Source organism: Pleurotus ostreatus (assembly GCF_014466165.1).
Source record: "Pleurotus ostreatus strain PC9 chromosome Unknown scaffold_1, whole genome shotgun sequence".
NCBI lineage: Eukaryota > Fungi > Basidiomycota > Agaricomycetes > Agaricales > Pleurotaceae > Pleurotus > Pleurotus ostreatus.
Genome location: NW_023503156.1, coordinates 429,724 through 443,119, shown reverse-complemented (window position 1 = coordinate 443,119; position 13,396 = coordinate 429,724). Strand labels below are relative to the sequence as shown.

Here is a 13,396-nt window from a genome sequence, read left to right as displayed (position 1 = left end):
GAAGTCGACAGTCAATCGACAGTGATTGCCCTGCACAATCCAACACGGGACTGGTCTCCTTGCACTGCCTTGATAACGTACCTCGATTTGAACGCTGACGGTGATTTTATTAACAACATGAGGCTTGGAGAGGGCCAGGAATTGAAGCGGAATTGGTTGCGGAGACGGGTGAATGTCTTTAAAGCACTTTCCAGTGCCTCAAGTTGAGGATTGACCTCCATATCAATTACCACTGACCATTGATGTCTCGAAGATACGCCAGCCTGCGTAGTCCGGCGTACCAAGTAGAGAAACTTTCAGCTGCAGACTTAGTGCCTACCACCACTAAATTCAGCGAGGAACGGGCGATTCTGCAACTACGACACAATGAGCTTGGCGAGACCCTAGCAGGATGCTTAGCACTCTGTAAGTACTGGGTTGCTATCTGCTTCCTTCTAGGCTAGCTGATCAGCGTCAATGGTACATTATAGTTGTTCCAGGTTCGCGAATCAAAGTACGGGCTCCTCTGGAAAAGCTCTCAACGCAACAGTTGCTTGAGCTTTCAGGAGATGTTTACGATGAAGTTGTCCGAAGGAAATATAATCTAGGTACAGTGCTATTTCCAAAGGATGTGGGACCTTCAATGATTTCGTTTTGAAGTCCACGCACTAAACTTGCGAGAAGGTTTCCATCCCAAGCGGAATCAAACTCGGCAGAGGCTGGCCTTACTATCCTCGTCGAAATTCCAAGATTTATGTGGAGACGTTCACTTCGAAATCAGCCGACGATATCCGGAATTTCAACATGTGCCTATAGCGGTATGTTGATTTGTAAGTCACGCCTTTGAACACATCGCTGACTTCTGTCGTCCTTAGATCGGACAATCCTCATCTCGCCCAAGTCCTGGTTCTCATTCTCATTCTCCGCACCATAACGCCCTGGATGCTACCCCCAGCCGAGCTGGCAGCGGCGGTCCCTCGGAAGATCAAGTTGGTAACTCCACGTCGAATTGGTACGATAGACGTCTTCCGACCTATGAATCCTCTCTGAGCACACCGATGCCACCTACTGGGTCCGTCCCAACTCATAATGCACGAGGAGAACGCGACTTCGCTCTGTCTGAGCGGCGGGTCTCTCTGCATTCCCTAAGTAGAGGAGGCGACCCCATGAATACAACTGTCACCCGGTCGTTACCCATCACGCCTACATTTTCTAGCGGAGAGAGACCCGAGCATAAAGGCAAACGCGGGGCTCTAGTGCGCGCATTCCTCGACGGCGACCTAGATGCTGTCCTATTAATGTGGGAAGACCACGAAGGAAGAATTCGCCACCTTGAAGACCAGTTGGCAAGAGCAGAGTCAGTTCGTAACTAGTTCGTAACAAAATTACGCATCATCCTCTGCTTTCTGATCTTCATTGTTTCAGCTTTCAGCTGAACAAGGCGGGCTAATGTGGCCCTCAGAAGCAGCGCGCCGCGAGCGCTGGCCGACGTGCTATTTTGCTGGATATAGAGACGGATCTACATGCTGCTTTACTGACTATGTTGAACAGCGGTATGTCAACTGGTACAAGCTATATTCCTGGTAAATAACTGCAGCTACTAAATAATTCTATTTCCCCGGCGTATCGCCACTAGGCGGGGTCGGTAATGGCTTCGTCTTGGGCGACATCTCCTTCCCGATTCTCTCTCCCTGTATCTCCTCCTAGCCCCTTTCTCAGCACATGTTCCAGCGCCTAGCGAGTAGTGATTAGGCTCTCCACAACGAAACGCCGCACAATTTCCTTGCATGCTGACTTTTACTACAATTCTTGACGTCTGGCTGCTCTAAATAGCGATCGCCAGCTGAGAAAGAGCTATCTTTGTCTCCTTGAAGGGCTCATTTTGAAACGTGTCGTTCATTACCATCAAAGTGAGTTTTGCCTCCGTTTTGTGTGCATCTCACATCTCTGACTTCCCGCTTCGCTCGATTTTGATCATCATGGTGGTCTGTAATATCTGTCTCATTTCGCTTTTCATAAGGCGCTGAGGGCTCCTAATATTCGTGGTCAAAATATAGACTATTTACTGCGAATCACCTTCGTACCGATGTTTTGCAGGCATCTCGACCGTGGGTCAATTAAGCGAGCCAGATGTGCTCCAGAGCCTGCACAGCCTGTGTCATCCTTGGAAACTCGGTTTCCCTGGACGCCATAAATGTGCGCGGCTCGTGGGCTCGCCCGTCTTTCTTTTTTTATATAGAAAATGAAGTGCCGAAAGGGCCTTATACAGCGTACCGATACGGATCATGTTGAGTTCAGACACACACGATGCCTTTCGCCTCATACACCTGTTGATTGGATGAACCTTTGTCCTCGGCCACTCGCCGACGACGGGATTCCATGTGCTCCCAATGGAAGATGAAGAAGGATACTCCGAGGTCGACCTTGAACAGCATGGCAATATGTGCCTGCGCTTCCAGCACATTCATAGTCTCGGCGCTGGATCCGGGAAGTAACTCGTGGCCAAGCTCAAAGAATCCAATGGTCTGCAATATACACTACCTCCAAAATGGCACCCGGTCCACTCAAGCTCACCTCGGTGCTTATGTGATTCTCGGCGTGGCTTTCTTTTCGCTGATCCCTTTCACACAGCGTTTTCTTCATTTTCTAGCGAGCCATCAGACCCTGTAGCCGGTCCTTCCAGCTTGGACCGCTGGGGCTACCACTGGCCGCTCAGAGTCATCCAGGGCTCTCGAGGATCGATCAGCCGATCGGCTGAAGCTGCGTACAAAACACGGCTTTCTACAACGTCGCTAAAAATAACTATCATACTGACAGTCCTCCAACGCTCGAACGCTCTACGGTCTGGTTCACCTCGCCCATAGTGCGTAGCTGGTACCATGCGCAGGAGGATTCAGCTGTTCCACGGTGATGTACCACCGTACAACCTTGGGTGTATTTCACGGGGTCTACCGGATTGGAATTGCTTTAAAACCCCTCTGGACGTCCATGATATCCTTCACTATCAATCCATATCCTTGCAATGCAATCAATCGCTGTACCCACACCCACCAAGCGGTGTGTGCACGTCTCATGAACTAAGTGAGCGGCATACTGATGTAGTCCTTAGCGATGACGATGCTGGTATTCCTGGCTGGAAGCCCTGATATGGCGTTAGACCTGTGGTCCCCTCCACAACCGCCGAAAGGTAAGGCAATGTTGGACAATGTGGTTTTGGACCCGTCATTCCATCTCAGACTCCTACTAAGGTTGCTGAACGGCGAGTTCCTTGATCTGTTCCGGTATACCCTTGAACACTTACACTATCTATCTAGCGACGTCGATGTCGACGCACCTGGCATCCCGGGATGGAAATCATGGTATGGCGTAGGCCCCGTGATCCCCTCAAAAGCCGCTGGCGACGATTCGTGAGTTTGCAATATCCCACAAATACGACAAAAGCTAATAACTGGTTTAGTGATGTCGACGCGCCCGGTATTCCAGGCTGGAACCCCCACGCTGGAGTAGGCCCAGTAATCCCGTCCGCGGCTCCTTCAAAGGTCGTTAAACGGTGAGATACCATACATGTCATCAACCACCTCGAAGGCTAATATGGTACGCCTCAGCGATAGTGATGTCGATGTACCGGGTATCCCGGGGTGGAAGCCCATTTACGGTGTTGGACCTGCGATCCCGTCACAAACCAGCGAAAGGTGAGAAGGACTTAACTTGTCTGCTCTACGGAGACTAATATAATGCATCTCTAGTGACACCAATGCCCCTTGTTGTTGGGTTAGCAAACACACGGCGAGTCCATCGCTAGCCAAATACGGCTATCCGTTAGCCGAAACGGGTAATGCAAGTTGGCCATGCGTCAACTTGCACCGTTTCCGTTTCATGTCTCTTATCACGCCTTTTACTACTTACATCTGATTCACTGCCCACGTGCACGCATGCGCGAGTCGCAACCATTATATATGTGTTCCTTTACTTTTCGGCACCTCAGTCATTGTACCCCCACAATACTGAGGTGAGCCCTTTTTGTCTTTACCTATCTTTACTTAACGCGTACTCACTCGTACTCGTAGTTTACTATTTCTACAGGTACATGAATATACAGTCATTGTACCCCCACAATACTGAGTTTACTATTTCTACACTTGTATCCCTGGGTGGAAGCCCATTTATGGTGTTGGACCTGTGGTCCCCTCCAAGCACATTGGAAGGTGCGGTTCTCTGATACCGTGCATCGTCATTCCAATAGCTCACACACCTTCTTCTCAGGGATGAGGAAAACGCAGGCATCCCGGGCTGGAAGCCTTGGTACGGTGTCGGACCAGTGGTTCCCTCTCAAACCGCAGAAAGGTAGGATCCCGACAAGTTTGACTGCACAACAAAAGCTGATACGACCTTCTGTTCAGCGACGCCGGTATACCAGGATGGAAGCCCGTCTACGGTGTTGGACCTATCGTCACCGCATCGCCTAATTCCGCTCACGACTAAGCGACCTCCCATATGCGCTCGTATTGTGTATCAAAAGTAATAGCATGAACAACTTTTATACTCATCTTCATCCTATTTGATTTGGCTATCACGTTTTGTTTTTCTCCTAACTGTATCGTTAGCCTCAATACTTAGTGCCGTTCATATATCTTAGAACAATAAACCACGCTGTTGAACCACCTGAGGTTGTGTGCCGTGGACATTGTAGGACTCTGGACTCAAGCTACTCAAGATTTATTGGCGCCCAAGTTCCCCCCTTTGTCTGGACCACAACAATCTACGACGGCACGGTGAACTGGGTAACAAGCTCTTGCACGACCTTGCCACTTTTCTGGATTCAACATGCAAGTACCCTACGATATCCAAGAACGGTTTCTGGGTGAGTCGGAACGCCGGCGCCGACCCATCGGACACCTTCTCGACTTCCTGTCCATGCTCGCAGGCTGTTACTTCCTGGCAGCCTTTTCCAACGAAAATACCCTCACAATTCATCGTGCTATGCATCCTCAGCCAGTGGGCGAGCGGACGCCTTGCACTGTTGCGTGGGAAGTCGTCAATTGGTCATTCAATGTTGGGCTCTTTTCATCACGCTTCTGGTCATCTGTGCTTCTATGTACGTGATCCGAATCCCTAGCTACATTGGCGCAGGTGTCGACCGTTACTCTGCGCTCTGGTTCAAGATGTCTCTCAACCCCCAATATTCAAGGTCATTTCTTAATGCTCCCGAGCTATTAACTTCATACACTCGGGTCCACTCTTGGGCTCTTGCTGACATCCATTCAGTCGGCTGTGGACCATTCTGGCGCCAGGCTACGCGTCTCTTAAGCTCTAGGGGCGTTCGCGCTAGGTAAGCGTTTACGATAACACTACAGCTAGCTTCTTGTATATTCCACCGCCGATGCTTCTCTCCGAGTCGCGATCACGCGTCCTATCGTGGACTTGTACTGCAGTTGTACTGCAACATGATGGTACTGCAACGTTGTATTGGAACGGAAGATGTCACATCGAAGCGCCCAACTTGGGCTTAAACGTGAAAGCCGCTATGCCATCTTCTCACCACAGTCCAGAATACCCAGAAGAACTGCGATTAGTGGATTACCACCGCGTGTGTGGTATGCTGTCTTTCCTTTGCCGCCCATTACCCTCTATCTTGCTTCCATCCGTGTCTGGCGTCCCTTGGTCCCCCTGGAAGGACAGTGAACAAACCTATCAACGCGTCAACACCCGCTAGATGCGCTTCCTAAAAATACGATATGTAATTCTGTCATCTGGGCGTCGAATGAGAAGCAGCTATTGTCGGTTGAATGTCTATTGGCTGCATTGTTCCGTATAAAAGCAGGGCCGTACTGGCCTCAATACCACAGCCAACGGTTCTCAGCTTTCAGCAGAGCTTTCAGCAGTACTACGGTTTCAAGACTTTAGCAATGGCCTTCATCGCACGAGTTCTCCTTGCCTTCGTCCTTGCAGCTGTCACTGCCAATGCCGCAGTGGACAAAGCTCAAGGCGTTGCTATCGGTCACTCCAAAGACGCCGCCCAGGCTTGCTTTGGAGATGCCACACCGTTCCTCTTGCCTGTAAGCCATTCTCCTGTTATAAGTACGGAGTGCAGAATACTAATGATGAGCTTGGTAGGGTGACCCAGACAAGACTGTTAACTGCTGTATCGCTCCCTGGTCCGTGACTTGGTTCGACCAAAATGCGCAAATAGGAGAGGTGACGGTCTATCTAGTCTAATGCACCGTTGTCGCTCATTCCATCCCCAGTGTTGCTCTCCGGGCCAAAGCTGGTCTGGCAACCAGACCACCCTCGTAGGAGGGTGTTGCGACAGAGGCCAAGGATGGTCGCAAGATAAGGCATCTGGCCTCGGAGGATGCTGCGCCCCAAGCTTGGTATTCGTCGGTGACAAGGCCACGAAGACCGGCGGGTGCTGCACTGCCGGAATGATTTGGTTGAACGGCAAATGTGCGCCGCCCCCACCCCGCCCAACGTGCAAGGACCTCGCCGATCCTGTCTGCGGTGATGAGGATGACCTCGGTATTCAATACGGCCACTGCTACATCCTCAAATTCGCCGACGGCACCCAGCTCGGTGCTGATCACGCTGCACCAACCTACTCCAAGGATGGATTCTTCAAGGACATCCCCTTCAAGGTTTGCCGAAGCACCACCGATTGCGCGTTGGCAGAAGCAGTGCCTACGGATGGTACATTCCTTCTCCAGGACCAGATGGGCCGACCTGAGGATGCTACGGGAGCTGTTGGATGGGTGGACAACGGCGCTGGGGGCACACACATCAAATTCAACACCAACGGGGCTCAGGCCGGTGTCTTCAAGGGTGTCCCAGCATGCTCCGGAGGAAAGTGCTTCATCAGGTTGGGAGGTGGACCTACTGGCAATGGCAGCATCGGCCCTACGTGCCCAGTTCCTGAACACGGTCTCACATTCGTAAGTTCTGTTTATTAGAACTGGCAACGACGGACTCACCTGTTGCCGCTTTCTAGTGGCCTAACCCGAAGGCGACAATGTTGATTAGCTTCACGGAGACTGCTTGTTCGGGTCCGGATGCTCCTTTCGTCCCTCTCAACGCTGCGAACCCAGCCCAGGGGCTTCTTAGTGCCTTTGGCGCTTCCCGCAGTCGCCCTGCTGTCGCGATTTCCCAAAGGCCTTCATCTTCGCTCGTTGCTTCCGCTGCCATTGGTCGTGTCACTGCGACTGCTGCAACCGCAGCAAGAGCATCCTCCGCAGCCCCTGCCAGAGCCACTGCTCCCTCTAGGGTCAACGCACGGGCCTGAGGATGATAGAAGGAGGAGAGGGGGCAATGGTCCATATGTATTATCCTTGGTCGCGGTTGTATATCGCTCGCTATCTGTCATCCTTTCACAGAAGCATCAATACATACATTGTTCCCGACTACGTCTATGAGTAGATGTAGCGCATGCCCATTCTGTGGGCTCAAGTCCCGAAGACTTCCGAACGTTCAACTTGTCAACACCCGATGTACTAGCACCGTAAATGTGTAAAAGGCGGCTTGGAAGGCAGTTCCGCAACCCTTCGTCGTATCGACGCTCTGCTTCAGCTGTGTCTACGGTGCGCTTGACCCATTAAGGCACTAGGACTCCTGCTCCGTAGTACTATCATGTCACTTGAATGTACCGATTCATATACAACTGGTAGGATCGAATTGGTAGAGTATGCACGTCCGTTTGAGGGATCATGCATACGTCCTCAGCTTCTTCTCCCTCTGTCGGCCACCGTCGTCCTCATGATCGGGGACAGCCCGTTTGACTGCAGTTTTCAGAACATGCTGCTTTTTGGCAGCGTCGTTCTCTGGCCAAATGGAGTCCAATGCTTCGTCCCAAATGGGCTGTACGTCCTTGTGCATCATTTGAGTACTTTCTTGTGGTCGCATCATGAGGAAGGAGTATTGCGCCTGAAACACCGCGACCATCTTCTTCACGAATTCCGTGAGGACGAGGTTACCCGCGAACTCTAAAGGGCGTTCATCACGCTCTCCGATATGCTCTCCAAACATCAAGAAATCTCTTTTCCCGCTGCCGCCTTTATGTGACCAATCGTACTGCTCGAAAATGACCTGTATGATAGAGTCGAGGTCTTTGACCCTGTTGTGTGGTAGGTAGGAAAGGCTGTAGTACAGAATCACCCAGAAGAAGGATTCTAGGTCGTCGCAGACTCCGTGGGGGCGTCTCTCCCTTTTCAACATGGCGATGGACATGAAGGCCCAGGTACCCTGCATGTGTCTGTCAGCGAGCGAGTCGTTTCCAGAAAGATAAATAGACATACAGTGCGCTCGTGCGCCCTAGGGCCATCTTTGATATCCTTCTCAACGACCGCCATGTCCCAGTCATTCAGGAGGCCGGTACCGTCGCCTTGGATCAAGATATTTCCCACTGACGTCTCGATGCAGCAGCTCACATAGTTCGTACGCTTCTTTGTGACCTAGAATTCATATAAGCAAGCTTGTAGAATCTTCGAAAGGAGTCAAAGTCAGCAGGAGCCGCATACCTTGGAGAGCATGATTCACGGCTTGAAGCATCTGCTTCGACGACGAAAAGCGTTCCAGGGGAGAACCGACTTCTTTCACCACAAAACGGACGTGCTGCCTCGGATCAAGGCGTTTGTCGCCGATTCTTCCGTCGAACATGGAGGCATAGTCCTGGGTTTTCGTGAGTTGACTGGGAAGGTCGCCACCGCATACGAGTGTCGGGACGAAGTGCACTCCCGCTTTGTTAATCTTTTGAAGTGTCTCGATCTCCGGGCACAATGCAAGAGAACGCCACTGCTCTTTGAGGAACATGGGCTTAGTGTCAACCAGCAAGCCATTAGTCACCTCCATCGCAGGGTAACCACGCGTAGCTCTGCCGAGAGGCGATTCCGGATCTGCGAGGGATCCCCAGACGAGAAACTGACGAGCTTGGCCGGACTGGTCGTCGTGCACATCCATTTTAAAAACAGATCGTTCAAGCTTCGGGTCTGGAGCCCAGGCAGCGAGATGCTTACGAGCGAACTTGGCTTCCGCCTCACTGGTGACGTGTACCGTCGGGTCGTATCCTATAGCAATATCGTCCATACGGCAGAACCGCGAGAAGAAGCGGTTCAAGGGTGTGCAATCTTTAGTGAAATTTAACCTCTCGGAAACGAGGGCCCCCGACCTGTCAAATCGAATCAAACGGGCGTATGGGAAGTAGATGTAGACGAGGAACAAGTGGGTTCGATGCTGACGAGCACAAATTTCCACGGCATACGTGACTAGCTGTCCGCGAGCCACAATCGCCTTGTCCGTATCTACCTCGAAGGGCGCGTCTTCCATTGTCGCTACACGCGGGTCCGTACTATCGTTGAAGATTTCCACGTACTCGTCATTGGCCTCTACGCCGGTGAGGGAGTTGGCTAGGCGCGTCGGAGTGGTACTCTTGATCCGTAGCTGTTCGTGGTACACACACATGTCTGGCTTAACCTTCGCACCAGGCTTGGAGGCCGGGTCCGGATGAGCTGAGGTATCAACTATCTTGATGCCCGGGAAGTTAGGTGCGCTACTGTTACCAAAGAATTGTGCCTACGAAGCGATTGGTCAGTTGCTTGATTATAGCCTGTGAGTAGTTATATCAAACCATTTTCTTGTACATATCCCATTCATTCTTTGGCTGAAATCCCGTAAAAAATGATGTAGGAATATCTGCAAGAGTCTCTTTGGCGTTCTCTCCGAGAGGCATCGTGAGGTTGAAAAAGTCCTGGACAGGACAAGGTCCAACCCAGCTGCCTGTCATTTCCTGGCTCATCATGACATTACTTATAAACCTTTTGAACGAATAACTCTGAGACACAACCCTGGCGGTGAGTTGATACCACGTGATCGTGCATTTGTTTGTCCTCTAATTCATGAACGCGACGACGCGTCGCCATGTCACTGTCAGATGTTTCTGCTGTCCCCGTGTCTTTTTGGGCTCGAAGTCGTAAGCCCTGCCCCTTCATCCTTGTCTCAGTTACTTTCCCCCTCCTGTGTCCTTGGCCGAACGCGCTCTATTGCTCACCTAGCTTCTCATGACACTTATCGTCTACCTCGCGATCCAGTGGCCGACGCGCCGCTACCTTTACCCATATGAAAGTACAAGATTATGGATTTGCGGTTATTTCACCATGATAGTGTATGCATGACATGATAAAGGTAAATTGCCTTACCGCGTGTATGCCGTTGAAAACTGTGGCGAAGGGCGCGAAAAGTTCTTTTCTGGCAGGAGGTTGGGATCCCTCCTCGTGCATCCAGAGTCGCCAAGGCTCATAGACAGAAGAGGGCTACTACCATGGATCATTAGCACGCACGATCATTTAGCTATCTATCAACTCTACAGCCGTACATGTTTGCTCAACAAAATCTTCCCCTTCATTTCCCTTTCTACGTTCCAATTCCTAGCAAGGAGCCAACTCCACATCACAGGAAATCTAGATGGAACAGTGCAGATTGTCACCGGCGTTTCTCGACGGTCCGCATCAGACCTAAGCGTTGCTTCCCGTATCTCTGCTTCGACGCTCTGCATCATGCGCTCCAAGCAACCCAGTCTCCTTATGTCTGGGCGAACACCAGCGATCCATATGTGATCGCTTTTCGTCTCGCTCGAGCTTAGAGGAACATCGTCGTGGGCGCGTGGATGGACGATGGCGAAAGCGACTACTTCCTCGCTCTTTGGTGGGTATGGATTGGGAGGGTATATATGTATCGAGGTTGGCTCGCATCGGGTGAGATATACAATGAACGCTCCTGGCAGCGAGCTCCGACGCAGCCATTCGTTCAGTGACCCATGATGACTCTTGCAGGTCTGCTCATCATGGGCTCCGGGATCCCGTGGAATGGCGCTAAATATACTGTTTGACAATGCCAATATGTGGGGTAAGATTTCCCTGAAACCCGGTGTCGTCGAGCGTAGGATGTTCGTCGAAATTTCGCCGCTCCCACTGCGGGAATGATCATCGGGGTTCTCGTTCATAGCAGAGAAATGGCAGTGTTCAAGCAGGATATTCTACTCGTGTCGCTCGCCTTCTTCGAGTATTTATACAAGTTATGTGGGAACTCCGTGACCAACGGGGCTCCGTTCACTGCATAGCTCTGACCGTGAAGGGATGACTTGTTGATGAACCAGCGCTCAGAGTCATGGCAGCTATATTCCGGGTCAATGGAAGCTGTCGTAATGTTTTTCGAGAAGAAGCCAGCCGCAGTACTGTATCACCGTGCTGACGCCGAGATGCTGTTCTCTGGTAGTTTCGACAATCCGGAAACGGTGGCTCGCTGTCTTCTTGGTTTCGAGGATTGTTCCGAATGGCGCTACAGCAAATATACGCTGGCCTCAGGGGCTTCAGGGGTTCTGGGGGCTACAGGGGCCTCCTGAGCGCATGCCCCCCACGCCTCGGCATCTTCCCAGAAGGTAGTTTGCTCCCCGAGCCCCCACTTCATGATGTGAATCGTGATGAACACAATAACCTCGCGCTTCCCAATCTCACGGCCTGACCCCACTATTGTTTCCTACTCCCCCCTGCAGAGGGTATTGGGAGGGCCTTTTTTGCTTTCGGCGCGCATCTCCCAGCATCTGGACTCGCTCTCTCGGTTTCAATTCCGGACACTTCGTTGCTTCTCATCTGCGGTAGTTCCCCTTTCATCTCAACCACAACAGCGCTCAGTACAATCGCACCCAATAATCAGTTATCGACCCTGTTGAGTTGGACTCGTGCCTGACTTGCGTTGGGGTGTTTTTCCTTCTTGAGGCATCCCCTCCACGAGGGGCCTTTTGTGAAAGTCGAGGGCGAAGCGGAGAGGTGGGACGGCCGGGCTCACAATGAATCACCCATACAGCAACCCCGCCTGCTACATGCGCACGAACGAGGTACGTTCCTCGCCTATCTACTATGTCCATTGGCTGATACGGTTTCAGGATGACCAATTCTTTTCATACGCAAGGAATGACAATGTTTACGATGAAAACTACTCTTATACTGCGCCTCGGCAGTATGGAAAGCGGGAGGTTCGGGGCAAGGACCCGTATGCGAATATGAAAAGCTTTGCGCCGGTGAGTTCTTTTGTCTGCTCGATAACATTGTTGTTCAGAATTCCCTTGTCTGTAATGTAGTCCCTGTCCGTTGACTCCATCCCCCTCACTTCCCCACGACTCTCGACGCCGCTGCGCCCTGCGAATCCAATCCCCCTGGCTGATCCGAATGTTGGCGATGGCGGGAGTTACAGCGGTTCGGGCACGACAGATCGATATGTACCACCCCATCCCTACGGCGCCCAGGGCATCTACACCTCTCATCTCAATTTCGACGACGACGAAGGAACGATCGACATCCCCCCGTCCCACACTGCGTCGTACTCATCCGCCTACTCGACGAGCCACAGCGGACATCACTCTCGCCCCGATCACCAACACGACTCGGATCGGAAAGAGAAGCGCGCGCGCAAGGAGAGGCGGCACAGTCAAAAGGACGGGTATCTCGCCCCTACGACGTCCTTCCCTTCGTCATCCCGAGAGCGAGTAGGTTACCCCCAGAATGCCCCTGATCCGCAAAGTAGCCGGGGAATTGCTGTCCGCCCTGGGCGCTCTGCCTCGCACTCTGGTACAATCCGACCACAGCACAATTACAGCAGTTTTCAGCGGTCGACTGCTAAGAAAGTACCTGGGATTATGAAATTCGCGTCGGAGCAGCACCTCCCGAGACAAAGCGTACATTTCGTTGCGGAGGTAGAGCTGGAGACGCATCAGAGTCAGACTCGCCGGGTGGGAATAGAAGAGCCAGTAGGAGATGAAAAGAAGGGGACTTGGAGGATGAGTTTGACGGTGAGTATTCAAGCTCTATTTAGTACAGTCTTGATTTGACACTTTCTCGATGGCACAGAAACGCATCCGTAGAGCATCCCGACAGGTCAAGTCTTTCTTCGGCGGCAGGCTGCTGAAGAGTCAATCGATGCCCTCGTTCCCGACGTCTGGATACTACGACGATCCCCATGTGGGGAGTGTACGGGGAAGAAACACGCTAGTTTCCTCTTGGCCCCAGGCCTCCAATTTTCAGTCCAACGCCCACTCAAGGACAAGCCAGTTATCACTCCTATGATCTATGTTGCTATTATCTCAACCTGTACTCTATCATTATCTTCTATTTCGTATTTCGTCGTCTGTGTATTTCGTACCGGATAATGGGTAGCAATCGAGGACAAACAAACACTCCGATCATGATCGCGCCTTTATTTGGTTCCCTGCGCATGGCCAAACAAAGCCGCGACATAGCTTGTGAGGGCGATACCATGACAAGGCTCTGAGGGGGAGCTGACTCGCTTGATCCCAACAAAGGGGGCTTAAATCCCCCACACAGCAGTGAGAATCAAAACATGTGGCGAGGCAGACAAAGGAACAAAACACCGAAATCCCGCAATC

General features: G+C 51.7%; 5 protein-coding genes across 5 annotated transcripts; 4 read left to right on the top strand and 1 right to left on the bottom strand.

Moving 5' to 3' along the window:
* Positions 1-242: 242 nt before the first annotated feature.
* Positions 243-1,429, top strand: SPA2_1 (component of the polarisome; the record flags this gene model as incomplete). Its single annotated transcript, XM_036769792.1, has 5 exons — positions 243-405; positions 471-587; positions 640-797; positions 855-1,351; positions 1,405-1,429. 5 exons carry the CDS (start codon positions 243-245, stop codon positions 1,427-1,429), a joined length of 960 nt encoding a protein of 319 aa, XP_036635637.1.
* Positions 1,430-3,090: 1,661 nt separating this feature from the next.
* On the top strand, positions 3,091-4,461 carry PC9H_000128 (uncharacterized protein; the record flags this gene model as incomplete). Its single annotated transcript, XM_036769791.1, has 5 exons — positions 3,091-3,386; positions 3,437-3,529; positions 3,585-3,671; positions 4,243-4,323; positions 4,380-4,461. The coding sequence occupies 5 exons, from the start codon at positions 3,091-3,093 to the stop codon at positions 4,459-4,461; spliced, it is 639 nt and encodes a 212-aa protein (XP_036635636.1).
* Positions 4,462-5,885: 1,424 nt separating this feature from the next.
* On the top strand, positions 5,886-7,252 carry PC9H_000127 (uncharacterized protein; the record flags this gene model as incomplete). The annotated part of the gene is made up of 3 exons (XM_036769790.1): positions 5,886-6,035; positions 6,225-6,905; positions 6,962-7,252. 3 exons carry the CDS (start codon positions 5,886-5,888, stop codon positions 7,250-7,252), a joined length of 1,122 nt encoding a protein of 373 aa, XP_036635635.1.
* Positions 7,253-7,671: 419 nt separating this feature from the next.
* PC9H_000126 (uncharacterized protein) lies at positions 7,672-9,691 on the bottom strand (the record flags this gene model as incomplete). Its single annotated transcript, XM_036769789.1, has 6 exons — positions 7,672-8,208; positions 8,262-8,347; positions 8,394-8,417; positions 8,484-8,757; positions 8,809-9,534; positions 9,590-9,691. 6 exons carry the CDS (start codon positions 9,689-9,691, stop codon positions 7,672-7,674), a joined length of 1,749 nt encoding a protein of 582 aa, XP_036635634.1.
* A 2,112-nt stretch (positions 9,692-11,803) lies between these two features.
* On the top strand, positions 11,804-13,076 carry PC9H_000125 (uncharacterized protein; the record flags this gene model as incomplete). Its single annotated transcript, XM_036769788.1, has 4 exons — positions 11,804-11,851; positions 11,900-12,034; positions 12,095-12,802; positions 12,861-13,076. 4 exons carry the CDS (start codon positions 11,804-11,806, stop codon positions 13,074-13,076), a joined length of 1,107 nt encoding a protein of 368 aa, XP_036635633.1.
* Between the last annotated feature and the right edge of the window lie 320 nt (positions 13,077-13,396).